The sequence below is a fragment of the Rhodotorula graminis genome, assembly GCF_001329695.1.
Source record: "Rhodotorula graminis WP1 unplaced genomic scaffold RHOBAscaffold_7, whole genome shotgun sequence".
Lineage (NCBI taxonomy): Eukaryota > Fungi > Basidiomycota > Microbotryomycetes > Sporidiobolales > Sporidiobolaceae > Rhodotorula > Rhodotorula graminis.
In genome coordinates, this window is record NW_017264934.1 from 589366 (window position 1) to 613121 (window position 23756).

At 68.1% G+C, this 23756-nt stretch overlaps 9 protein-coding genes across 9 annotated transcripts; 3 read left to right on the forward strand and 6 right to left on the reverse strand.

Moving 5' to 3' along the window:
* Nucleotides 1-447: 447 nt before the first annotated feature.
* On the forward strand, nucleotides 448-1435 carry RHOBADRAFT_66489 (uncharacterized protein). Its single transcript, XM_018418983.1, has 3 exons — nucleotides 448-488; nucleotides 621-1157; nucleotides 1231-1435. The coding sequence occupies exons 1-3, from the start codon at nucleotides 486-488 to the stop codon at nucleotides 1279-1281; spliced, it is 591 nt and encodes a 196-aa protein (XP_018270851.1). The 5' UTR covers nucleotides 448-485; the 3' UTR covers nucleotides 1282-1435.
* Nucleotides 1436-1521: 86 nt separating this feature from the next.
* RHOBADRAFT_44325 (uncharacterized protein) lies at nucleotides 1522-2469 on the reverse strand (the record flags this gene model as incomplete). The annotated part of the gene is made up of 1 exon (XM_018414389.1): nucleotides 1522-2469. The coding sequence occupies one exon, from the start codon at nucleotides 2467-2469 to the stop codon at nucleotides 1522-1524; it is 948 nt and encodes a 315-aa protein (XP_018270852.1).
* A 316-nt stretch (nucleotides 2470-2785) lies between these two features.
* RHOBADRAFT_36740 (uncharacterized protein) lies at nucleotides 2786-5273 on the reverse strand (the record flags this gene model as incomplete). The annotated part of the gene is made up of 5 exons (XM_018413379.1): nucleotides 2786-3236; nucleotides 3393-4109; nucleotides 4182-4361; nucleotides 4429-4528; nucleotides 4619-5273. The coding sequence occupies 5 exons, from the start codon at nucleotides 5271-5273 to the stop codon at nucleotides 3119-3121; spliced, it is 1770 nt and encodes a 589-aa protein (XP_018270853.1). The 3' UTR covers nucleotides 2786-3118.
* A 629-nt stretch (nucleotides 5274-5902) lies between these two features.
* On the reverse strand, nucleotides 5903-10707 carry RHOBADRAFT_53743 (uncharacterized protein; the record flags this gene model as incomplete). The annotated part of the gene is made up of 14 exons (XM_018416986.1): nucleotides 5903-5995; nucleotides 6083-6146; nucleotides 6243-6500; nucleotides 6580-6716; nucleotides 6820-7519; nucleotides 7598-7719; nucleotides 7798-7942; nucleotides 8019-8650; nucleotides 8729-8872; nucleotides 8952-9166; nucleotides 9243-9565; nucleotides 9634-9825; nucleotides 9899-10088; nucleotides 10173-10707. 14 exons carry the CDS (start codon nucleotides 10705-10707, stop codon nucleotides 5903-5905), a joined length of 3750 nt encoding a protein of 1249 aa, XP_018270854.1.
* Nucleotides 10708-10854: 147 nt separating this feature from the next.
* Nucleotides 10855-12189, forward strand: RHOBADRAFT_53744 (uncharacterized protein; the record flags this gene model as incomplete). Its single annotated transcript, XM_018416987.1, has 3 exons — nucleotides 10855-10884; nucleotides 10958-11044; nucleotides 11128-12189. 3 exons carry the CDS (start codon nucleotides 10855-10857, stop codon nucleotides 12187-12189), a joined length of 1179 nt encoding a protein of 392 aa, XP_018270855.1.
* Nucleotides 12190-12226: 37 nt separating this feature from the next.
* On the reverse strand, nucleotides 12227-14605 carry RHOBADRAFT_53745 (uncharacterized protein). The gene is made up of 6 exons (XM_018416988.1): nucleotides 14133-14605; nucleotides 13987-14054; nucleotides 13875-13916; nucleotides 13322-13810; nucleotides 12830-13245; nucleotides 12227-12749 (listed from the first exon to the last, which is right to left on the reverse strand). The coding sequence occupies exons 1-6, from the start codon at nucleotides 14569-14571 to the stop codon at nucleotides 12257-12259; spliced, it is 1947 nt and encodes a 648-aa protein (XP_018270856.1). The 5' UTR covers nucleotides 14572-14605; the 3' UTR covers nucleotides 12227-12256.
* Nucleotides 14606-14869: 264 nt separating this feature from the next.
* RHOBADRAFT_44330 (uncharacterized protein) lies at nucleotides 14870-16432 on the reverse strand (the record flags this gene model as incomplete). The annotated part of the gene is made up of 8 exons (XM_018414390.1): nucleotides 14870-14964; nucleotides 15088-15143; nucleotides 15214-15394; nucleotides 15473-15547; nucleotides 15676-15790; nucleotides 15865-15935; nucleotides 16006-16171; nucleotides 16253-16432. The coding sequence occupies 8 exons, from the start codon at nucleotides 16430-16432 to the stop codon at nucleotides 14870-14872; spliced, it is 939 nt and encodes a 312-aa protein (XP_018270857.1).
* A 171-nt stretch (nucleotides 16433-16603) lies between these two features.
* Nucleotides 16604-20223, reverse strand: RHOBADRAFT_53747 (uncharacterized protein; the record flags this gene model as incomplete). Its single annotated transcript, XM_018416989.1, has 5 exons — nucleotides 16604-18175; nucleotides 18259-18865; nucleotides 18949-19242; nucleotides 19316-19937; nucleotides 20017-20223. The coding sequence occupies 5 exons, from the start codon at nucleotides 20221-20223 to the stop codon at nucleotides 16849-16851; spliced, it is 3057 nt and encodes a 1018-aa protein (XP_018270858.1). The 3' UTR covers nucleotides 16604-16848.
* Nucleotides 20224-21403: 1180 nt separating this feature from the next.
* RHOBADRAFT_53748 (uncharacterized protein) lies at nucleotides 21404-23644 on the forward strand (the record flags this gene model as incomplete). Its single annotated transcript, XM_018416990.1, has 10 exons — nucleotides 21404-21567; nucleotides 21625-21747; nucleotides 21816-21911; nucleotides 21991-22058; nucleotides 22143-22347; nucleotides 22417-22506; nucleotides 22590-22603; nucleotides 22671-22678; nucleotides 22752-22951; nucleotides 23055-23644. The coding sequence occupies 10 exons, from the start codon at nucleotides 21404-21406 to the stop codon at nucleotides 23602-23604; spliced, it is 1518 nt and encodes a 505-aa protein (XP_018270859.1). The 3' UTR covers nucleotides 23605-23644.
* Between the last annotated feature and the right edge of the window lie 112 nt (nucleotides 23645-23756).

A 23756-nucleotide genomic window follows, 5' to 3' on the forward strand; every position in this document is an offset into this window, starting at 1 on the left:
GCTTGGGCGGCGCGATGGTGACACGCACGAGGTGGCCGTAGGGCGAGAAGGTGGCGCGCAGGTCGGCGTCCGAGATGTCGGGAGGGAGGCGGCCGACCCAGAGGACGGAGCGCGGGTTGGCCGGTACGGGGATGCGAGTCGGCGGAGGGTGGAAGGACCTTGCTGACGACGCCGCCGAGCTCGAGTCTGCCCAGGCACCGGCCGTGTAGCGTTGAGGTGGTCGAGACGAGCGAGCGTCTGGAGGAGGTGCGAGAGGAGGAGGGAACACCATGGCGGTGCTCGCTGAGCGGGTGGGTGCCCGTGTACAGCTCACTGAGCACGCTGAGCTCGCTTCAGGACCCAAGCGAGGCGGGGCGGGTGCGGGTCAGGCTCGAGCTGATGAAGGCCGTCTCGCTCGAGACAGACGACGCGACGACGGCCGTGGTTGTCCCCCTCACCGCCGCTCGAGCACCACAAGGCAGCTGCCAGAGCAATCACTGCCCACCATGGTGCGCTCTCGTCCTACCGGCACACCCTCTCGCGCGCGCATCACTCACCTCTCCCTCCCTCCCTCTCCTCCCCACTCCACGCGTCCTACCTCTCTGCCCTCACCACCGCCCGCGCGCGCCGCACCCCGACAGAACCTCCACCTCGACATGGTGACGGCCCTCATCCTCATCGACAACGACTCGAACCGGATCCTCGCAAAGTACTACCACCCGGCCCACGCCGACCCCAAGGCCGTCGCCGCCGGGGCGACCAAGCCCAACCCGTTCCCGACCTTGAAGGACCAGCGCGCGTTCGAGGCCTCGATCTGGGAAAAGACGCGCCGCCAGCAGACCGACATTGTCGTCGTCGACAACCTCGCCGTCCTGTACAAGCACTCGATCGACCTGTGCTTCTTCCTCGTCGCGCCCTTGCACGAGAACGAGCTCATGCTCCACGCGACCCTGACGGCCTTTTACGACGCCGTCGCCATGCTCCTCCGCCACCAGGTTGAGAAGCGCTCGATCCTCGAGAACCTCGACCTCGTCGTCCTCGCCCTCGACGAGACGATCGACAACGGCATCGTCCTCGAGACGGACCCGGTCGCCATCGCGAGCCGCGTCTCGCGCCCGAAACCCGACGCCGCCGTCAACCTCGCCGACATCCAGCTCAACGAGCAGAGCATCATGCAGGTCCGTCCCTCCCTCTCCCCCTCCCTCTTCCTCTTTCCGCCCACGACTGACCCGCCCAGTTCCTCCCTCGCAGGCCTTCACGACCGTGCGAGACAAGATCGGGCAGCGCATCCTCCAGGGCTGAGCGCCGGCGTGCGCGTGCATCCGGGTCTCGCGGCGGCGGCGGTAGACGAGGCGCATCCCTCCTTTGGTCCCCCTCCTCCCCCCCTTCCTTCTCTCCCGCCCTTCCTCTCTTTTCAGCAGTTGTTCCCTCTGTAACGTGTGCCATTCCCACCGGATCTCGTCTCTCGCTCTCGACGTCCGCATTGCGAGAGATCTGGAGGCGAGCCACGAATTGCACTTTGTCCTCCTACCCCGCACGGCCTCATCTGCGCTCCTCGGTCCGGCATGGCTCGCTCGTCGCGACCTGCTCCACCTCGACGACGAACCAGACGCCCCGAGACGCCTTTGCAGGCCGTGCAGCCTCGCCGCTCGGTCCCGCCGACGCCGCTCGTCGCCGGACCTGTGCGCTCAGGCCGCTCAGGCGGTTGACGAGTGTGCGCAGTGGCCCGCGAGGCGGTCGAGTAGCGTTGGGAGAGGGCGTCGGGTGGAGGGCGAGGAGGGGGACAGGAAAGTGCGGGCATGAGACGACCGGGGCCGGCGGCGGAGAGGGAGCAGGGAACGAGGGCGAGTCGGTCCAGAACGGCGGCGAGTCGAGCGCGAGCGACGTCGCCGGCGTCACGTCGACCTCCTCGGCATCCGAGCGCGCCTGCTCATCCCTTGACGACACCGACGCCGTCTGCGACTCGCTCCCCTCGCTCGAGCCCGTTCCCTCGACCGCCTCGTGCTCCTCCTCTCCAAGCTCGTGCTCGGCCGCGCTCCGCTCGTGAATCGACCCGAGCGACGGCCTGAAGCTCCTGCGCCCCGAGCGCATCGAGCCCTCGCCCGACCCCACCACCGCCGCCGACGCGCTGCGGCTCGAGCGCGCCAGGACGGCCAGCAGCGCCCCGTCGCCCGCCTTGACCTTGACGCCGTCGTCCTCCTCGTCCACCTCGACGACCACGGTGCGCGCCGTGGCGCGAGACGCAGCCATGCGCTCGTGTCGGTCGAGCGCGGGCGCGGTCGAGACGCGCTCGTCGTCGACGTGTCCTCGGCGGGTGGAGCGGGACGGTCGCGCGATTACGTGGCGGCGGGTCAGGATGTCGGGGAAACAGTCGAAGGCCGTGTGCATGGGCCAGTCGCCGCCGTTGGGGGCCCAGGTCGAGCTGTCGAACGCCGTGACGGGCCGGAGCGGGCGAGGCGCGACGAGGAGGGCGTGCGAGGGGCAGCGCATCGGGTCGCCTGGCGGTGCACGTCGCGAGAGACTTGTATATCGGCTGGTGGAGAGAGCGAGAGAGCGAGGCGCTGCCGACAGAGAGCGAGAGCGACCCGCCTGCGCGACTCGACGTACTTGGAGCGCGAAGACGAGCACTCCCGTCCGGCGCGTCTCGAGCGCGGACAGCTCTCCGCTAGCTATGCCTTGACAGTCGCTCTTCGCTCGTCCCATCCAGCAAGACGAAGCGAGCTCTCGAAGAGCGCGAGATGGCAGCCTTCTCAAGCGCGAGCTCTCTCAGGATTCGGTCTCTCGCAGAGACGGGCCGTGGCTCGGTGCGTGAAATGGGGTATACTGCACGTCGTCCAGACTATGAATGCTGAGTGAGAGAGAAAGAGAGGTAGGGGTACGGCGGCGAGGGCGAGGACGAGAGAGAGAGAGAGGGAAGGCGAAGGAGGGGAGACAAAGTGACGACGCGAGTACGGCATTTTGCTGAGGGCGGAACGGCGGTACATACAGACGATGACGAAAGTGCACTCCTCGTACGCGTGAGCTGCCCTGCCCGGCCCGTGCCCGACCCTCGCCGTCGTCCTCCTCCCCCGCCCTCGAGTCTATGTGGCCCTCCCTGACCGCCCCCTTCCTCCTTCTGCCGGCGACACGACGACGTCGCCTAAGTCGCAAAGACGCCAAAGAGCTTGAAGCGCGCGTGGTCGATGCCCGGCTGGCCCTGGAGCTCGCAGACGACATAGTGAGGGCCCCTCGCGACGTTCATGTCGATCTGGGTGACGCTGCGGGTTGGCGAGGACGACGTGCAGAGGTGGGAGAGGGCGTCGTCGAGGGCGAGAGGGGCGGGCAAGAGGGAGAGAGGGAGGAAAAAGAGAGGGGTCAGTGTCCGTGGTCGCAAGCCGAAGGAAGAGAAGAGAAGAGGAGAGACAGAGACGCACGTCGGCTGGCCGTACTCCTTGTCCCAGTGGCCCTTGAGCTCGACGGCGCCGTCGACGTTGTCGTCGACCCAGCACAGGACCGTGCCCCAGCCCTCGGCCTCGGGGCCCTTGAGGTAGTAGACGGCGATGTCGCCGGCGCCAACCTTGACGGGGATCTTGAGGAGCGAGCCGGGCATGTCGGTGTACCAGTAGTGCATCTCGTCCTCGTCGTCGGGCTTTGGCTGGACCGGGTTCCAGCCGGACCCGGCAAAGACGCTCGACGGGAGAGGGTTGATGAGGTCGTTGGCCGACGCGCAGTTGGGCTTGATCTCGCGGAACTGGGACAGCTGATGCGGCTTGTCGGTGATGCGGAACGGCGGGATGCGCAGGTAGCCCGAGCGACCGCCGGCGCGTCCACCGCCGTGCGCGAGGTCGGCGTCCTCTGCGTCGAGCCCGGCGTCGGCCGCCTTGCGCAGGCCCTTGCCCGACAGGAGCGACGGGTAGTCGTCGCCGAGCGCGAGCGGCGAGATCGGCTGCGTGGTGCCGCCGAGCGCGGCAATGTCGGTCTCGAGCGCGGCCTGGTCCCACACCTGGCAGATCTCGGACTCGAGGAACGCGATGACCGTGTCGGCGAGGAGCTCGTGGCCCTTCGAGTTGGCGAGGATCGGGTCGAGGAAGTACGACTGGCGGACCTTGCTCGGGTTGAGGAGGTAGTCCTCGTACAGGAGGCCCTTGACGCTGCGCAGCGGGACAGAAGGTCAGGACCTCGTCCGTCAATTCGTGCGGCGAGAGGGCAAAGAGGGGACGGACCTGACGTGGACGACGTCGTAGAACTGAGCGACGGACGAGTGCCACATCTCGGGGCCTGCGTAGCCGTGCTCGCCCTGAATCTGCGGCGAAAAGTGGCCGAGCATAATGATGGCGGGCTGGTCGGGGCGAAGGAGGAGCGAGCGGATGAGGAGGTCGGTCGTCGACAGAGACGTCTTCTCACTGTGGAAGAGACCATGAGTTAGTGCCTGCGACCCTCGAGCGTGCGAGAAGAGAACGGCGGACGCACGCCGGGTCCTCGGTGTCGAACTCGACGATGACGAGGTCGACGCGGTCGGGCAAGTGCATCTCGGAGCAGAACCCAAAGTACGACGTGCCGGTGCGACGCACTGCAAGAGGAAGGGGAGGAGATGTCAGGACGAGGTGATCCGGCTCGAGAAGGGAAGGACGGGAACGGGGAAGGGGGAGGTGGGACGCACGGGCGCCGTTGGTCAACTCGTTGGCCGGGTGCGGGAACACGTCGTTGAGCCACGAAAAGATGCGGTGCGGGTAGCAGTTGGGGCCGACAGGGTTGCCGAGCGGGTGGGCCTGGGTCGCGTCGAGGCCGTGGCAGCTGCTGACACTGCCGCCGAGGACGCCGATCGTGACGGGGAGGCCGGCCATGGCGCGCTTGATGACCTTGCGCACGCGCTCGGCGCTGCCGACGTGCGTGCGCGTCTTGACGATGGCCTCGCGGCCGTACACGGTGCCGAGCTCGTCGCCGGCGCCGAACGTCGGGCAGAACGTGAACGGCGGCGGCTCGCTAAAGTTGGCGGGCCCGTACCCGCCCGTGCCGCCGTGCGAGATGGCCGCCGCTGCGCGCTGCTTGCGGGCGGCGCGCACGAGCGTGTCGGTGCGGCGCGACGAGGCGAACTGGCTGCGCGAGCCGAACCCGGGCAGGGCGCGGCCGTTGCGATAGGACGGGTCGCTCGGCCGCGACACGAGGTGGAGGAGGAGGAAGAAGCCGCACACGCCGGCGGCGATGTAGGCGATGCGGCGGCGCGCTGCCGCCTTGTCGGGCGACGACGACGACAGGAGCTGGGAGAGGCCACCGCCGGACCCGCCGGCGCCGGCGCCAGACCGCCGGTCGGCCATGGGCGGCTGTGGAGACGCCCTGCCGTCTGCGTCTTGCCTTCGTCGGTGGAGCATGGGCGGGTGTCGGGGCTGCTAGGGGCGAGCGCGTGCAGAGGGTGATGAAGGGACGCGTGCAGGTCGCTCGCTCGCTCGTTGGCGGCGGTCGAGGAGGGTGCTGGGGCTGCTGGGTCGACAGGTGTGGGCGCACAGCTGGCGTGTGTGGCTGGACGCGGGAACCTGGGCGAGCTTGCAGGCCGTGGCAGAGCTCGAGTGCTTTGGACGAGGCGAGGGCGAGAAGGGAGGTGGAGCGCGCCGCGCGCGTCTCCCAAAGCCCAGGCTCTGCGGACGACGACGCTCTCGCATCAGGCAGGTGCCACGGCTCATGCACGAGAGCACTTGACGAGCAACTCGCGCGACAGGCGTACGCTCCTCCCGCCGCGGAGAGACGCCGCCCGCTCCTCGTCGAAGCCAGCCGGGTCTCGCACTTTCTCGCTCGTCTCGTCTCGAGAGGTCAAAGCGAGGGTTGCGTTGCAAAGCGGTTGTGGGTACACACACAGGGCACTGAAAGAGTGGTGAGCCGGTACACTGAAAACAAGCGGGGGCACTGCAAGCGGGTCGTCCTCCCTCCTCCCAACGACGACGCCGGGCGCTCAGCCCTGCGCCGCAAACGTGTCGAGCTCGGCGGGCACCTGCCAGCCGTGCGTCTGCGCCGCGCGGCGGAAGCCCGCAATCGCCTCCTCCATCTGCGCGGGGCCGACCGACGAAAGGTCAGTGGGACGCTCTCCGAGCGTCCTCCTGCCCCAGAAAGAGGGAACGACAGCGCCACGCACCGAGTAGGGCTGGTTCCACTGCTTGCCCTGGTCGAGGCGCGCCGGCTTGGGCTCGAGGTTCGACCTGCGCGCGAGCGAGAAGCCCTCGCGGCGAGTCAGTCCCGTTGCCTTCGCTCGCCGATCACGCGCGCGCGAGAGAGAGAGAGAGTAGGGGACGCACATGGCCATGCGGATCTGCAGCAGGATCGCCTCGATCGTGTACACCGAGCTCCACCCGTCGGTCGTCAAGAGGTGTACTGTCGCGGGAACGAGAAGGTCCGGGTCAGGCTCGCGCGCTCGCGACGACGACGACGACCGAGGGAGGAGGGACTCATCCATGCAGATCGACCCGCCGGCCGTGACGTGCCCGCCGCCGCCGTGCGCGAACGGGAGGAAGCGCGGGTGGACGACGCGGAAGAACGGCGGCGAGAAGGGGAACCTGCGGGCGCGAGACGGGCCTCGAGTCAGTGCGACCGCCACCGTTGCGGCGACTCGAGGGCGGTGAGACGAGGACGCACGTGTCGCCGAAGCGGATTTCCATGAGGATGCTCTTGACGTCGCGGGCGTCCATGTCCTTGCGGAGCGGCAGGTCCTCCTCGAAGCTCTCGCGCGGCAGCTCGATGACCCAATTGAACGCGTTGTCGTCCGAGCGCTCCTGCGAGCGTCGCAAAGGAGAGTGTCAGTACCCCGAGGCGAAGCGAGGGCGGCGAGGGCGAGGCCGACGAGGAAGAGGGCCCGAGCGAGACGAGGCGACGCACCGGGTCGAAGAAGAAGCCGGCGCTTGTCGGCCCGAGGTCCTTCTGCGCCTTGAGCATGGCGCGCATCTCCTTCTGGATCATCGCCATGGCGCCGCGACTCGGCTTGCTCGGCGGCGGGATCTGCTTGACGAGGGCGAGGCGCGCCGCGTCGGCCGGCTCGAACGTGTCGGGCTCCTCCTTGGGCGCAGGCGGCGCGACGACAGCGCGCTCTTTGCCCTTGGCCGCGCTCTTGCCCTTGGTGGCGCCCATGGTCGGGCTCAGGAGGCCGCTACCGCCGAGGCTCGACGTGCCGCGGCGGAGCTTGGTGCGGAGCCCGCCCTTGCCGGCGCCGGCCGACTGCGACGACGCGCCGCTCTCGCCGACGACGATCGGCGGCTCCTCGAGGAGCTCCGAGTCCGAGACGTTGAGCTCCTCGACCTTGTCGGTGAGGCTCGCCTCGAGCTTGGCGAGCTTGTCGCCGACGTCGGGGATGATGAGCTTGGTGCTGCCGATCGTGAGCGGGTGCTTGGGGTCGAGCGAGATCGTCTTGAGCGCGTCGCCCTTGCTCTTCTTCTTGCTCGCCGCCGACGCCGACGCGGCCGCCTCGGCGACCTGGACCTGGGCCGTCGCGCTGCTCGCCTGCGCGATGAGGTACCGCGCCTGGATCCAGTCGAGCTGGTTGACGACAAAGTACGGGTTGCTCGACACGAACTTGGCCGGGCTGGGTACAAAGGAGAAGGGCGTGAGCTCGAGATTCTCCAGAGCGAGGGGGAGAGGAGGGCCGACGAGGGGGACGCACAGGTTGGTGATCTCGCAGATGGCGGCGAGCTTCGACACGTGGTACTCGGCGTTCTTCCACACAGTCGTGGCGGGCGCGGCATAGTGCCCGAGCGAGACGCTGCCGTCCTTGGCAAAGTAGACCTGCGGGCAGAGGGCATCTCGATCAGTGACGGGTCAAGGGTCGGCGAGCTCGAGAGAGAGAGAGACAGAGGGACGCACACCGTGACCGTAGGCGCGCCCGTTGATCGTCTCGCGGAAGTGCAGGCCCTGGCGCAGGATGCTCGACCAGTTCTTGACGCTCGAGCCGTGGAACGCGAACAGGGTCGGGTAGCGCTGCGCGTTGGCGTCCTCGATCTGCGCCGTCCTGCAGGGAGAAAGTGCGTGTCAGTTGTCGCGACAAGAGGGGGACGAGGAGGAAGAGGAAGAGAGAGGCGACGCACTTGACGCTCTCGGCGAGGAGGTGCTCCTTGGCCGGGCTGCCGACGACAAGGCGGAACTGCCTGCAGTCCTTGCCGATGCCCTGGATGAGCTCGTCCTCCTCCTCGATGAGCTTGAGGTACGACGTGTTGCTCGCGACGATCCAGCGCAGGAGCCTCCACGCCGAGATCGAGATGGTGCCGCCGCGCATGTCGACGAGCTTGCGCGTGCGGTTCAGGAGGCGCTCGTCGGCCGTCATGTCCTCGCCGAGGAGCCACACGCGCATCTCGCTGATCGGCGGCAGCTCGTTGATGAGGTGGGCGACGCCGCCGCACTTGGAAAAGTCGTCGCCGAGCGTGTCGAGGTCGACCGTCTCCTGCTCGACCGTCGTCGTCGCCATCGTCGTCGCCGGGACCCCCGCCGCCGAAACGATCGGCGTCTCGAAGTTGCCGGTCAGGTCCTTGGGCACCTTGAGCTCGAGACCGACAGGGAGGAGGTCGCCCTTGAGGCCGTTCTCCTTGGCGGCGATGTAGGTGAGCTGGACGAGGAGGTCGACCGACGCCGAGTTGGTCGTGATCTCGTGCTCGAGCGACGGACCGAGGCCGAGCGCGATGAGCTGGAACAGGCACAACGGGCTCTCGCACACGAACGGTTTCTGCGGGCGCAGGGCTCGAGAGTCAGTGCACGGACCTCTGCGCGGCGAGGCAGGATCGAGAGAGGCGGGGGGACGTACGAGCGCCGTGATGACCTGGTCGCAGCGCTTGTAGCAGTTCAGGCAGAACCTCGGGCACATGACGAAGCGGCGGATCAGGTACGAGAAGGCGAGGAGCGGAAAGTTGTGCGCCGTCGCGAGGCTCGCCATCGGGTCCGGCGGGAGCTGTTTCGCGCCGACAAGGTCTCGGTCAGGTCACGCACTCGCAGGCGACGCAGAGAGAGAGAGAGAGAGAGGGACGCACCGTCTGCGACACCTCGAGCTCGGCCTTGTCGGCGGCGCGCGCGAGCTTGCGGTCGACAGCTTTGTCGTCGCTCCTGCCCGCCTCGAAGCAGTGCTGCTCGGCGCCGGCCCACCCGATGCGCTCGTTCGAGCGGCGCACGTGCAGGATCTCGCCGAGCTTGTCGTTGAGGAGCGCGTCGAGCGGCGCCGACAGCGAGATGGCCTCGAACTCGTCTTCTGCAGGAGAGAAGGCGTCGTCAAGGACCGCGCACGGCGAGAGAGAGAGAAAGAGAGAGAGGAGAGGGCGACGCACTCGTGTACGGGTTCGAGCTGTGCGCACGGAAGGCGGCGGCGACAGCGGCGCGGACGGGCTTGTACCGTGGCGAGACGCCGACCTTGAAACGGCACTGGCCCGTCGTCTGGTTGTCGAGGTCGACCGGGTAGTTGGGGCCAAAGTTGATGAGCAGGACGAGGTAGACGACGTGGCCCGTGATGAGCTTGCTGTCCCACGCCTGGAGCGCACGCGCCGGCACGTCGAGGAGGTTGACCTTCTTGGCGACCGAGACGACGAGGTCGAGCTCCGACAGGCGCGTGAAGCCCGGGCGGTACCCGGCGTCGATGAGCTGCTTGAAGTCGCTGCGTCGAGTCGAGAGGGAAAGTCAGACGGGAGAGAGAGGCGAGAGGAAGAGGGAGGAGGGACGCACGCCCGGAGAGTCTTGAAGAGCTCGCTGTCCTTGGCCATGCTCACCTCGAGGTTCTCGAGCTCGTCCTCGTACGCGTACTCGTCCTCGTCCGCCTCGGGCTGGTTGGTCCACGGGTTGGGCTCGCCCTGGACGATGCGGTGCACGAGGAACTCGACGAGGCCGTTGAGCGAGCGGTCGGCCTGCTTCGGGAGCCTGCGGCGAGGAGAGCGAGTCGGTCTCGTCGACGCTGGGAGGGGAGACAGAGAGGAGGAGGAAGAGGACGCACTGCGAGACCTCCTGGAGCGCGACCGAGACCTCGTCCGGGACCTCCTCGTGCTCGGTGAAGGCGACGACCTCGTGCCCGAGCGGGTACCCGCCGAGCTCGGGGAACAGGAGCGAGATGCGCAAGCCGCGCGGAAACTTGGGGTGCTCGAGGGCGAAGCGGACGGCGTCGTCGCCCTCGTCGCGCTTGAAGTCTGTTGGCGCGCGAGGGGAAAGAGAGAGCGGGTCAGCTCTGCTCACTTGGCGAGGAGGGGGGGGAAGGGAACGAGGGGACGCACTCTTGACGAGCGCCTTGTCCTCGGCGGCGAAGCGGTCGTGCACCTGCTGGACGTCGAGGGCGAACTGCTTGCGCGCCGTGAGCTTGCCCTTGCCCTTGGTCGAAGTCGGGGCCGGTCCTCCTCCGCCGCCGCGCGGCTCGGGCGGGGGCGCGTCGTCCAAGTCGCTCAGGACGAGCGTCTCGACTGGACGGTCGCTGTCCGAGTCGGACTCGAGCTGGTCCTCGCCCTCGTCGTCGCCGTCCTTGTCGTCGTCGCGGTCGCTGTCGCGCGTGCCGGCGGGAGCCGAGGCGGGAGAGTCGAGGACCATGACGTCCGGGTCGTTGTCGCCGGCGTAGTCGCTGTCGTACTCGAACGGCTCGTCGTCGTCGTCGTCGCCGCCGTAGCCCTGGTCCGAGTCGCCGCGGTGCATGGCGGTGTCGGCGGCGGGAGGTGGGGGAGCGAGCGGAGCCGGGTTGGACGAGGCCGAGCGCGTGTTGGGGTAGGCCGAGGTGGGTAGCTCGGTCTTCTGGCGCTTGCGGGAGGGGGCAGGCGGCATGGCGCGGTGTGCCGCGACGAGTGGTCGAGGTGAGAGGGAGGAGAGAAAGGGACGACAGCCGACTCGGTTCTCTCCACGGCTCGCCCTCGTCGCCCACTCGTGCTGGCTGGTTCCTGCTTGCGACTGCTCTACTGTGCACCGCTCGACATGCTCCACGTCTCAGATCTGCCACCCGAGGTGAGCCCGCCTCGTTCCTCCTCCGCGACTTCATCTCCCCGGACCGGCACTCATCGCTCGCTCTCGCCCGCAGCTCCTCCTCAAGGTCTTCAGCCAGCTCGGCAGCGGGTCCAGCTACAGTGACCGCGAGCGACAACGTGACCTCGCCGGCGTCGCAAAGGTCCGTCCGCTCCCCTTCCTCCTTGCCTCGCGCGTTCTCACCCGAGAGCCCGGCTCTGACCCGACCTCTCGACTCTTCTGCAGGTCTGCCGGCGCTTCTCTGAGCTGTCGATCCCGCTCCTGTACGGCGATACGATCCAGGTCCGCTCAGCCGGCCGCCAGCACTGCCTCGCTCGCACCCTCGAGGCGGACCCGGCCCTCGCCGCCTCGGTTCACGACCTCGTCGTCGTCCCGACCGCCGACCAGGCGCACGCCCCGTCCGCCCTCGTCCTCCTGCGCTCGACGCCCAACCTCGCGTCCCTCACGCTCGGCGAGGCGCTCTTCAATCAGCTCGAGGCGTCCCACATGCGCGACGCGCTCGCGGCCAAAGCGCTCAAGCGCTTCTCGTTCGGCTTCAGCGCCGGCGAGTCAGAGACGACGAGCCTCGTCGACCTCGCGCCGCTCCTTGTGGGCTGGACGGTGCTCGAGCACCTCGAGCTGCATGGCGTGCCGCCTGACCACCGGGTGCGCGGCGTCGCTACAGCGGCGCAGGGCCCGCCGGCAGCGTTGGTCGCTGTGGGCCCTTTGTACCGTCTGGCTCATCTGGAGGTGCACGGCGTCGAGGGCTGGCACTCGCGCTCGTTCTGGTCCACGGCCGCCCTCGACTGGGTCCTCGGGCGCTCCCACGCGCTCACGTCGCTCGCGCTCGTCGACATGACGTGCGGGTTCGCCCTCCCGGCCTTGTTCGACGAGCTCGTCAGCCGCGGCTGCGGCTCCACCCTGTCGCATCTCGCCCTTCGCCGCATACGCGTCGCCGCGCACATCTCGCCCCGCCTGTTGGACCCGAACGACCTCGGGACGTGGTTCCCCTCTTTGACGCACCTGTCGTTCCAGGACGAGCCACGGACCCCCATCTGCGCCGCGCCGAGTCCGGCGTTTCGACCCTCGTCGTCGCTGCGCGTCCTCGAGCTGCACGGTCGCTGGCCTAAGCACGACTTGAACCTCGTGCGCATGCTCGAGGGCAACGTCGAGACGTCCGACGGCGGGCAGGCGGCGCTCGGCAAGCTCAAAGTCGTCGGACTGTCGCCAACGAACGCGGACGTCAAGGAACTCTCGGCGGCGTGTCGGCGACACGCGATCGTCTTCGAGCTGGTCTGCAAGTTCTAGCGGATCTCTCTCTCGCTCTCATACTTGTGTAGCTGTGCTGCTGCTGCAAAGAAGTGCGTTGCGAAATCTACTGCATGGGGATGACGGCGACGAGAGCGCCGTCCTTGGCGTCCTTGAACCGCATCCACCGCCCGAGCCTCGGCTCCTTGGACGTCGCCGCGACGACGATGAGCGCCTTGTCCTGCTTCTTGTCGCCCGCCGCCGCGTCGCCGCCCTTCTTGCTGCCGCCCTTGGCGACCAAGTTGACGGGCGTGACGTGCGTCTCCTTGGTCGGTCGCAGCGCCGGCGCCGTCAACTGGAGCGAGTTGACGAACCCGGGCGCGTCGACCGTCGCGATCTGCGAGAAGGACCGCACGCGCTCGTCGATGCGCCACAGGCGGATCGAGCCGTCCCACGAGCCCGACGCAAACACGTCGCCGTACGGCAGCGTCGCGAGCGCCGTGATCCACCGCGCCGTGCCGATGACGCCCTCGGTCTCGGACGCGTGCTCGTTGATGCCGTGCGCGAGCTGCTTCGTAAAGATGGGCTTCTTCTTGGTGATGTTCCACAGGCAGATCGAGCTGTGTGCGAGAGCGGGTCAGTCGACGCGACCTTAGTGGAGGGAAAGCGCAAGAGAGAGCGAGAGCAGGGGTGGACGCACCCGCTGTCGCCGCCGCTCAACATCGTCGAGTCGTCGACCATGGCGACGCAGTCGACGCTCCCCTCGACAAACTTGACCGGGCCCTTGGCCTCCTCGCGCCGCCGGCGCCGCTTGCGCTCCTCGTCCTCGACGCCCTCGTCCTCCATGGCGCCATCGAGGACGTTGCGCATGCGGCTCGCTCCGCCACCGCGAAACACGAGCTGCGACTCCTCGGCCGTCTTCCAGAACCGGATCGTCTTGTCACGCCCGCCGGCCGTGACGGCGACCTCGGCGCGCAGGGCGTCAATCGACTGGATCGAGTCCTGGTGGCCAAAGAGCGTCTCGATGTACGACAGGGTCGACAGGTCGAACAACTTGACGGTACGGTCGTACGACGACGAGTACAGCTCGTTGGTGCCGAGGCGGAACGCGATCGACTGCGCGCGAGCAGAGAGTCAGTCCTCCGCTCTGCCCGCAGCATCGTCGTCTCGAGAGAAAGAGAGAGGGACGCACCCCGACGACGTCCTTGTGCCCACCGAGCCCTCGCAGCCACTTGCCGCCGTCGCCCTCGACGTTCCAGCACCCGATGACCTTGTCCCGCCCGGCACTCGCGAGGATCCGCCCATCGTGGCTGATGGCGAGGTCGAGGATCTCGTCCGTGTGGCCCTCGGCGACCTCCTTGCCCTTGCCCTTCTCGCCCGTCGCCGCCGTCGGCGCCGCGTCAAAGCGCTTGTGCTTCTCGGCGTTGCGCTTCTGCGACTCGGACAGGGCCTTCTTCATGTAGGCGACGCGCGTGATGCGGGGCTGGTCGGCGTCGGCCGTGGAGGAGGAGGAAGGGGAGGAAGAGGAGACGGCGCCGAGCGAGTACTTGAGGATGGCGCCGTCCTTGCTCGAGGTGTAGAGCCACTGGCCGTCGTGCGACGCGACGGCCGAGGTGACCGAGCCGCGGTGGCCCTTGGCCGGGGTGCGGAAGATGGAGGAAGAAGGGATGGGGAGCTGGAGCTGTGGGCGGGAGAGGCAGGGTGAGCGAACGCTCGACACGGGTCGAGAAGTGCCGGGGACGTACAGTCGAGGCGACGTTGAGGTGGAGCTTGCCGGTGTGCTCGAGCTGTCCGGGGGCAGTCGATGTCAGTGTCTATGTCTTGCAAGGAGGACTGGCAGGGAAAGAGGGGACGCACAACGTCCTGCTGCAGGCGGTCGGCGATGATGTCGCGGTCGAGGTCGGCGGCGTCGAAGCCATGGTCCTCTGTGGGGCGTTCGCCTCTGGTTGAGCACTGCAACGACAGAGAGAGAGAGAGAGCCAGGGAACGTGTGTAGGACGCACCCTCCTTGTCCTTCTCGAGCGTCGAGAGGTACATCTGCGACAGCCGCAGGCGCTTCTGCGCCGGCGTTTCGAGGTCGTCCTCCTCCTCGGTGCCGTCGTCCTGGTCGCCCTCGGGCTCCTGGCTGCCCGCATCGTCCGAGTCGAACCCAGTGTCGGCGACGTCGAGCTCCTCGTCGTCGTCGTCGTCGCGCCGCCGACCCTTGCCCTTGCCGCCCTGCTGCTGCGAGTCGCGCCCGCCGGTGCGCCCGCCCCTGCCGCCGCGCGAGCTGCCCCGGCCGCGGTCACCGCCACGGCCGCCGCGCTGGAGGGACGAGCCGCGAGACGAGGTGCCGTTGCGGGCGCCGCCGCCTCTGGAGGGCGAGGGGGCGCTGCCGCCGTCGTCGTCGGTGCGCTTGCGCTTGCTGAAGGGGCGAGGCTTGGAGAAGAAGGCGTCGCTCATGGTGCGCGGGCTAGGCGGGTAGCGCTGGCGAGGCGATGGCGGGTGTTCGAGCGAGCGATGGTTCAGCTCGAGCTCGCTCACACTGAGAGGCCGTGGCTCCTCGGCTTCCACGGACAACGCCTTCGAGTCTCGCTCTACTTTCTGTGCCGCTTCCTCTGCTTGTGAGCTCTCGCGAACACTCTCGAGCGAACACGGCCGCATCAGAAAGTCGCAGAACCGGCACTTCTAAATTCGCCGCTCGGACGAGAGGCTCGAGGGACGTCCGCGCACTCGCTTCGCCTCGAGACCTGCACATTGCTCACACGTCCACCTTCGAGACGTCGGCGTAGACGTCGAACCGACGCTGGACCGTGACCGGGATGCCCGCCCTCGCCTTGTTGACGACCTCGGGGTCTGCGCACGAGGCTCGAGAGTCAGCTCGCGCTCGACTGGGCGTCCATGGCCTAGCCCGAAACGGCGGCGGTGCATCTCGAGATAGAGGTGCATGGCACCGAGGGGGGAGCGAGAGGGACGCACCGAGGTCGACAAAGAGGATGTCTTCCTTCTCCTCGAGCTGCCCGACCGTCTTGCCCCTGTATGCCTAACTGCGTCAGGACCCCGCCCTTGTCGAGCGCACAGACGACGAGGAGAGCTGGGACGCACATCGGGTCAAACAGGCTCGAGTGGCCCCACGCCTTGTAGCCGTCGCCCTCGGTCGCTCGAGCCGGCGAGCACATGCCGACGTAGATCTGGTTGTCGACGGCGCGCGCACGCTGCACGAGGTCCCAGTGCAGAGGGCCGGTCGTCGTGTTGAACGCGGCGGGGTAGATCATGGCGATGCAGCCTGCGCGACGAGGAGGAAAGGTCGTCAGAGAGGGTGCGAGGAGAGAGGGCCCGAGGACGAGGAAAAGGCGAGGCGCACCTTTCCGTGCAGCGATCATGGCGAGCTCGGGAAACCGCACGTCGTAGCAGATGCCGACGCCGATCTTGCCAAAGTCTGCGAGCGGGTTCAAGCTTCAGTGATCCGGCTGCGCGAGAATGGGGGAGAGGGGGCAAGGCGAGCCGACGAGTCTGTCCAGCAGGCCGGCCGGCTCGCACACAACGAGGGAGAAATCGACAACGCACCCGTCTCGACGATCGTCTGCCAATCGCCGCCCGTCAACGTCTCGCTCTCCTTGAACGTGATGCCGCCGGGAATGTCGATGTCGAACAGGTGGACCTTGCGGTGCACGGCGACGAGCTGCGATGGACAGGGGCGTGTCAGTCTGGCGCTCTGGGCTTGTCATAGACGCAGAAAAGGAAGATTAGACGCACCTTGCCGTCTGGGGAGAAGATGGGCGACGAGTTGTACACCTTGTCGTCCGCCGAGAGCTCCGGGATGGACCCTGGCGCGGCAACGGGGGCTTTGAGGGTCAGCAGGACGTACAAGGAGAGGCACAGGGAGAGTGGACGCACCGCCGATAAGCCACACGCCGTGCTCCTTGGCCGCCTCGCTCAGCAACCGAATGCTCTCGCTCTCCGTCTGGGCAACGTCGAACCCGTCCCGCGTCTCGGGGCTCCAGCCGATGCGCTCGGCGTACTTTCGGAACGAGCCCGTCGCGTACGGCGAGTTGAAGATCTCCTGCGAGAGGGAAGTGGGGGCGGTAGGTCGCCTCATCAGCTCGAGGGTGGGGGGAGGAGGGGAAAGAGAGAGGAGACTCACAGGGAGGACGACGAGGTCAGGCTTCTTGCCGTCCTTGCCGCCACGTACGGCCTCGGCAATCTTGTCGCGCGCGTGCTCGAGGTTGCGCGCCTTGTCGTCGCCCGTGCCCGGTTGCGCGACCTGGACGAAGGCGAGGCGAGCAGGCTTGCCCTGGACGGGTGGGGCGGCGGTGAGGGCCATCGAGCGGTGCAGTAGAGTCGGTCTGGCGGGTGTAGCTGTGCGAAGAGCCGGGGCGAGACGACTGAGCATGTGCAGCGAGCCGAGAGCGGGCTCGCCGCAGCCGTCGGCCCAAGAGCGAGCGGTGAAGCACCCTCGCTGGCTGTTCTCGTGCGTCTCGCTGGTTCACGTGCACGCTTTGAATGAATGCATTGCTCATAGTCCAAAGGATATCGAGAGGAGAGGGGGCTCGAGAGAGAGAGGGGGCGAGAGAGGGAGGGAGACAGACGTTGCGAAGGGGGGAGACACAGGGACGACAGACCGGGACGAGGGGGACCGAGAGAATGTACAACGGCAAGAGAGGGTCACAGCGACCGAACTGACGACCGACGAGACCGCGCCGGGCGAGCCCACCACAGCGATGGCGACGACGGAGCCGCTCAGGCGCTCCTCCTCGGACCCGCTCCGCCTCGTCTCGCTGGCGGCGGGACGTCCCAGTGGTACGCGTGGTGCCCAGGAGCGGCCGCCGTCCGGATGAGGCCGAGGATCCAGTCGGGCGAGTACTCGGGAACGCCTGCGGGAAGGTCGACGGCGGAAGTGCCGACCACAGGTCGACAGCCCGACGCTGCGGGCCCGATGTCGCTCTCGCCGTCGTCCTCGCCCGTCGCCGACGCCGTGGATGTCGCCGACCCGGGCGCGCCGGCCGACCGAGCCGAGCTGCGAGGCCACGCAGGTGGCTGTGAGGTCGACGCCGCCGGGGCCGACGAGAACGGCGCCGCCGTCGACGTCGCAAACAGCGGGTGGTCACCCTGCTCGGTGCTCCAGTCGACCGCACTGCCGGTGCGCGCGCCGCCGCCGCCACTGCCCTCGCTCCGACCGCTCGAGCCGAACCGCGCCGCCTCGGTCGTCGACCCGCCCGTCGCAGGTCGCCGCCCGCTCGACGCCGCCGCGCCCGACGCGCGCGTGACGCACTCGGACTGGGCCTGGTACAGCGGGAAGGGGAGCCAGTTGAGTCGGGCGCCGGGGAAAGTGACCGACGAGGGGATGACGGCCTTCAGGCAGACGAGGTACGAGTCTTTGGCGAGGCCGTCGGCGCCATAGGTCGGGCCCGTGCGGGCCGTGAGCGGGATGACGGTCGGCGCGATGTGGAGGCGAGGGAGGAGAGTGTCGAGCGCGGCCGGCGTGAGGACGCGCTCGAGGTAAGGACGGAGGGTCTGGACGACGAGCGAGTGCAGGTCGCCGGTGACGGCGCCGCCGTGCGACGGGCTGCTCGTGTTGACGAGGTCGAGGAGCGATTGCCCGCCGAGGTGATGCAGGGCCTCGACGACGGCGTCGAGCGTCGTCGTCGGCAAGCTCGAGGCGGCGGGGCGCGCCCGGTCCTGCCGCGGGTCGACGAGCGACGCGAGGTCCGTCATCGGCAGCGAGTGGTGCTGCCGTTCGTCGACGACGACGTGCAGGCCCTCGCCAGGGAGCGCCTGCAGCATGAGGACGCCGCCGTACAGCCGACCGCGCTCGAGCCGCTTGGCGACGCCCGTGCGCGTGAAGCGGTACACGCTGCGGAAGTACTCGAGGACGCGGTCGTTCGGGACGGCGTACGCGCTCGAGGTGATGCGCGCGACGTTGGCCGGCTCGGCAAACACGTAGCCGCGGGCGACGAGCGCGTCGCGCTCGGCGTTGTTGCGCAGGCGACGGGCAAGGATGAGCATCTGGCCCTGCGTCACGACGAACTGGTCGCCCGACGACTTGCTCGAGACCTGATAGTGGCCGCTGCGCACGTCAAGTCGAGAAATTGTCAGTCGGCGGGTCACAAAGGTCGGGGGGGACGGGAGAAAGGAGGGAGGGGGACGCACATCTTGAGGATGCTGTCGTACAGCACGCCGAGCGCCTTGAGGTTGGGCGCGCCCGTCAACTCGCTCGCGATCTCCTCGCCGGCCATCTCGAAGCTGAGGACGCTGCGCCGCAAGCCCTCGGCCTCGGACCCGGTCATCTCGTCGTCGGCCTCGCTCAGCCGACCCGCGCCGACGCCCTCGCCCGTCCTGCTCGCGGCACCGACGCCGCCGAACGACGTCGCGTTGACATCGTCGCCGACGGCTGCGGCCTCGCCGGGCTGCTTCTGCGAGCGCCAGGCCCACGACATCTTGAGAAAGGCGACAAAGGCCGGGTCCGAGCGCTGCAGCTTGACCTTGTTGGCGTCGAGGCGCAGGCGGTTGCCCGACGTGATGACGTGCCAGATGCTGAACTTGTCCTGCTCGTTGGTGCGGCTCGGGTAGATCTTGGCCGACGGGAGGAGGCCCGAGTCCGGGTGCACGAGGAGGAGGCCGTGTTGGTCAAAGATGGCCGTCGACAGCATGATGCGGTGGCGGGCCGCCTTCTGGTGCAGGGCGCGCTGTTGACCAAGGTAGGCGAACACGAGGAGGAGGATGCAGCAGATGGGCGCGACGACGCAAATGATGGCGACTGTGGGCGCGAGCGACGACGTCAGGTTCTCTGGCGGCTCGAAGAGGCTCGGGCGAGAGCGAGAGAGGAAGCAGACGACGCACTGATGACCGTCTTGGTGCCCTGGTCCGACCCGGTGCGCAAGTCCTCGCCCTGGATCGCCCAGTAGTGGGTGCCGAGGAGGGCGACAAAGTGCATGAGGGTGACGCCGACGGCGAGGATGCCGGCGACGAGGACGCGCTTGTACCACGAGTGCTGGAGCTTGGGGCGAAAGATGACGAACAGGATGTACAGGCCGACCGTGACGCAGAACATGGCGATGAGGACCGACAGGAGGATGGTCCACCACGAGTTGGTGACCCGAGGGACCGAGTTGATCGACACCTGGCCGATGTAGTCTGCGTCCACGCACCGAGTGAGCTCGAGACGCTCGACTGTCGAGAGAAGGAGAGCGAGAAGGCGGGGACGCACGCATGGCAGCGATTCCTCCTCCGCAGACGATGCCGGCGAGCAGAATCTTGGACACGCCCCACAGAGACACCTTGGCCGCACCGACGCCGAACTCGCCGTCGTCGACCGTCGTGTCGTCCTCGTCGTCCACCTCGGTGCGCTCGCGCCGCTTGTCGGCCGCGGTCGACGAACGCCCGCCGCCGGTCCCGTCGCGCTTGGGCAACGAGACGCTGAACGCCGACGGGTCACTCTGCCGACCGTGCGGCAGGTTGAAGCGCGTCTGCTGGTCCGGGCCGGGCGGCGAGGGCGCCGGCGCGACCTTGAGGTCCGGGTCGAACGCGCCGCCGGTCGCGAGGTGCATGTCCTTGCGGTCGACGCCGTCGGTCGCGGCCACGTCGTCGTACTCGGGCGCGACGACCGTGCCCTTCTCCTCGCCCGAGGCCGACGAGCCGTACTCCTCGTCGACGACGGGAGGGCGCCACCGTGGCGCGTTGAACCGCAGGCCGATGAACGAGAAGGCGATGATCATCGAGATGCACGACACGACGAGCGACAAGATGGTGAAGCCGGCGTTGTACGACAGGGGCGCGCCGGTGCCCTGCCAGGGCGGAGGAAAGCGCAGGGTGACGGCTTGGTTGCCGACCTGCGACGACGAGGTGCGATGTCAGTCTCGCGAGGTCCGGCCGAGGCAGGACCGAGAGAGAGAGAGAGGCGCGACGCACAAAGTGCATGCCGAACGTCGCCGTCGAGCCGAACGCGATGCCGGCGCCGCACAGGAGCATGACGTTCCACACGCCCGCGCTGCCCGTGCGCTTGAGGAGCATCTCGAGGGTCGTCCATGCGCCGACGAACGACACGAGGTAGCTCAGGACGACGTAGCCGCCGTTGTAGTGCGCCGAGAGCTCGATCCAGTCCTGCTGGCCGTCCATCGTGGTCGGGCCGGAGATGCGAGAGGGGAGGGAGGGTTGGCGAAGGTGGTCGGCGGTCGTGGGCGAGTCGAGGGCGCCTGGTGGGTAGTTGGTCTGCTGGCGAGGGCAGCTGCCCCTCCGTCGTCGCTGCCGCAGAGGCGCTGGTGGCGCGCGGGCGCGGGCGCGCTGGGCGAGTGTGCGGAGGCGGTCCGGGGCGGGGAAGGTGCTGCTGGTCGGTGTCGAGCGAGGGCGCGCCGCTGCTGATGCTCGAGTGTGTGCTGCGACTGCCCTGGGCGACGGTGCAGCTCGCTGTGGCACAGAGCAAGCCGACTTTGAGGGCGCAGGAAGCGGTCGCTCTCTCCCGCGCCTGCGAGTCGAGCCTCGTCGAGCCTCGAAGAGCACCGCATCGGATCAGGAAGGTCCACTCGCCAGGCTCGGCTCGATCACGCTCGTAAGAAGCTTGCCGCCCGCTTCATTACACTCTCTAAACAAAGCTCTCGAAGCCTCGCCAGGCTGCGCTCGTACCAGCTGCTACCGCTCGAGCCCCTGGACGCCTTGCATGCGACGGTGGCAGCTCGCGCTCGGGAGGAGAGCTCTCAGGACCTGCTCAATTGCGGAGCCTCTTTCAATCTAGCTAGCGCGAGCGCGGGCGAAACCTTGTCGACAAGCGCTGCCTGCACCCGCGGGAAGTGCGCTCGCTCAAACGCGGCCGGGCCGCGCGCGCTCGGGTTGCTCTCCTTCGAATCCACAGCTCCACGAGCCGCTGTCGTCGCCTTCGACTTTGCCTCTCGCTTGCTTTCAAGGCGACCCGCTCTCTCTGCTCGCCTGCTCGCCCTGCTGACGTTGGGCGGCTCGGTGCTTGCGACCGGCGTCCATCGTCTCGGTCTCCGCTTGGTTCATCGACACGCTCGAGGCGCGTCAAGGACAGGAGAGAGGAGACGGACGCACGGACAGCGGCTCAGGCCCCCGCGCCGAATCCGTCCCGGCTCGGCGTTTCCCTCTCGCTCGTCTCGTGCTTGCTCTCGCGCGCTGCATCTGCGCCGGCGCTCCTCGCACTCGAGTCGAAGCCAGTCCGACGCACACGCGCCGCACCACCGCGCGAGCTTCCGCCGCTCACCGCCGACCAACCTCTCGACGCACGCGCCGCCTCCTTCGTCCGCCCGCGAACCTCGCCCCGGCTCGCCACCACCCTCGCGCCGCCATGGCCGACTCTATCCAGTCGCTCGTCGAGGGCATCCTGAGCAACCTTCCCGAGGGCGCCAACCCGTGGTCAATCTTGCGCGCGACCCTCACCGCCCAAGTTCGACCCGACCTCGGCCGCGCCTTTCGCACGCAGCTCTACGTCTGCAGCGCGCTCGTTGCAGCGTACGTGACACTGTCCTCTTTGCGGTGGAGCGAGCTGACCGACCGCCTTCCCCGCAGGATCACTCTCGTCCTCATCGCGTGCATGGTCGCCAAGTGGAGACAAGGGACCTACTGGCTCTTCCGCATCCACCGAGCGACGGGCGGCCGCTTCCTCGTCGTTCACTACGCGAGCTCCTGGACGTGCGTCCACCTCTCACTTTCTTGGTGAGGTGAGGCGCAAGCGGCGACTGACTTGCCCGCCATCGCAGAACGGTGATCATTCTTTTCTTTGGCCTCCTCCAAGGTTACATCTGGCAGACGGTCAAATACACGTCGGGCGACCCAGTCCTGAACTCGGACCTCTGGTGCGTCGTCCCTCTTGCCTCCTCTCGCAGCCTCGTACCGGTCACCGACCCGACGTCTCTTTTCCGCCCCCTCTCGCAGGCGCATGTGCGTGTGGTGGCCCGGCTGGCTCGCCTTTTGGCTCGCCGCATGGTCCCTGCGTGTCTCTCGTGCGTCGCGGGCCCGTTCGTCCTGCCGCTCGGACCCTCGAAACTGACTCTCCCTCGTCCGCCCCGCTCGCCCTCGCCGTACAGACGTCCTTCACCTCGACTCGTCGGGCCGTCCCTCGCGCGCCATGTACTCGCAGGCCTGGTTCATCAACAGCGGCGGCGTCCTCGTTCCCGCGCTGTCGGCAACGACCATCGCCATCTTGTCGTGGCAGGCCCACGAGCGCTACGTCGAGGCCATGAAGCGCTTCTCGCTCATCGACTCGACGCTCGCCGCCGCCGAGATGGACTAGTGCGTCCGCGTCCCGAATCTCGCTCGACCTTGAGCGCGCGCGCACTGACCTCACCCTTGCGCACTCAGCTCTCGCCAGATCGACACGTCCGACGTCATGAGCAGCGGTGCCCTGCAGCTTGCGGCCGACTTTGCGTCCTCGTTGTCGTCCTTTGGCGAGTGCGTCGCCGTCCTTCCTCGTCCGTCCTCGCCCGCAGACAGTTCGGCACTGACCCTGGCCGCCGGGTCTTTTCCTCGCGCAGCTTCTTCCGTGGCGGTGCGTCTCGAATCCTTCACCCTCTACCTCTACCAAGGTTGATCTGACGAGTTCGCTCTGTTCGCAGTCTTCTGGGTGCGCGCCGCCGCCCCCCTCCCTCTCTCCCACCGCGCCCTCCCTTTCTGACCTCGTCCCCTCCCGCACCCAGGCGTATTTTGGCTTCACCGTCCTCCTCGAGGGCATCCTCATCCTCACGACCATCTTCCACCTGCGCGAGCTGCGCCGCACCATGGGCGACCTCCGTGGAAGGGCCCAGCAGTCGGTCGAGGCTCGTGCGCAAGGCGACATGATCGAGCAAGGGTACCGCAGCTTGCGCAACATTACCGCCGCTGTCGTCGCGTGCTGCACGTACGTCCCCTTGTCCTCTCGTCATCGTCGTCGTCGTCCTCGTCCTCGGCGACGCCCCCGACCCGAGTTGCGACTCGCGCTCACCCTCTTCGTGACCACGCAGCGCCGTCAACATCCTCTTTGCGTACGTCGCCATCGCGGGCCGCAAGGTCATCAACGACAAGAAGTACTCGGAGGTGGCGTCGCTCCTGCCGTTGTGGCTCTTTTCCCTCCTCGGCCTCCCGCTGTCCCTCCTCTTCCTGCGCCGCATCCTCTCGAGCGCCCCCGCCCGGGCCTCTCGCGAGCCCTCGCCCTCGACGCAAGAGCAGGGCTCGGCGCACGCCGTCCACACCGGCGCCCACTCGACGCCGTCGACGGCTGCGGGCGACCACAAGGCGTCGACGCCGGTCGAGGAGTACGCCATGGCGTCGCTCGGCTCGCTCTCGCCGCAGCACGCGGTCGCCAAGACGGACGAGTACGCGTCGCTCCGGCAGGCGAGCCCGTCGCTGAGCGCCGGGAGCGACGCCCAGCTCGTGTCGACGGCCGGCGAGCTGCCGTTCTTCGCGAGCTACGAGACGAGGGCGCCGCCGGCCCAGGACGTCGAGGAGGTGCACCCGGCTGAGAAGGGCAGCGGCAGGTGGGGCTCTCGCAAGGCGGCGGCAGGGCGCAAGTAGACAGAGGGTCCGTGCGGCGTCTCTCGTAGCCTCCCTTTCCTCTCTCACCCCCGTTCTCTCTCCTTTTTATCGTTGCACACTCGTTCTTCCCTCGCGTCTGAGAGAGAGGCAGAGAAGGTCGCCTCGCTCTCGCTGCCCTCGCTGCGCTCGAG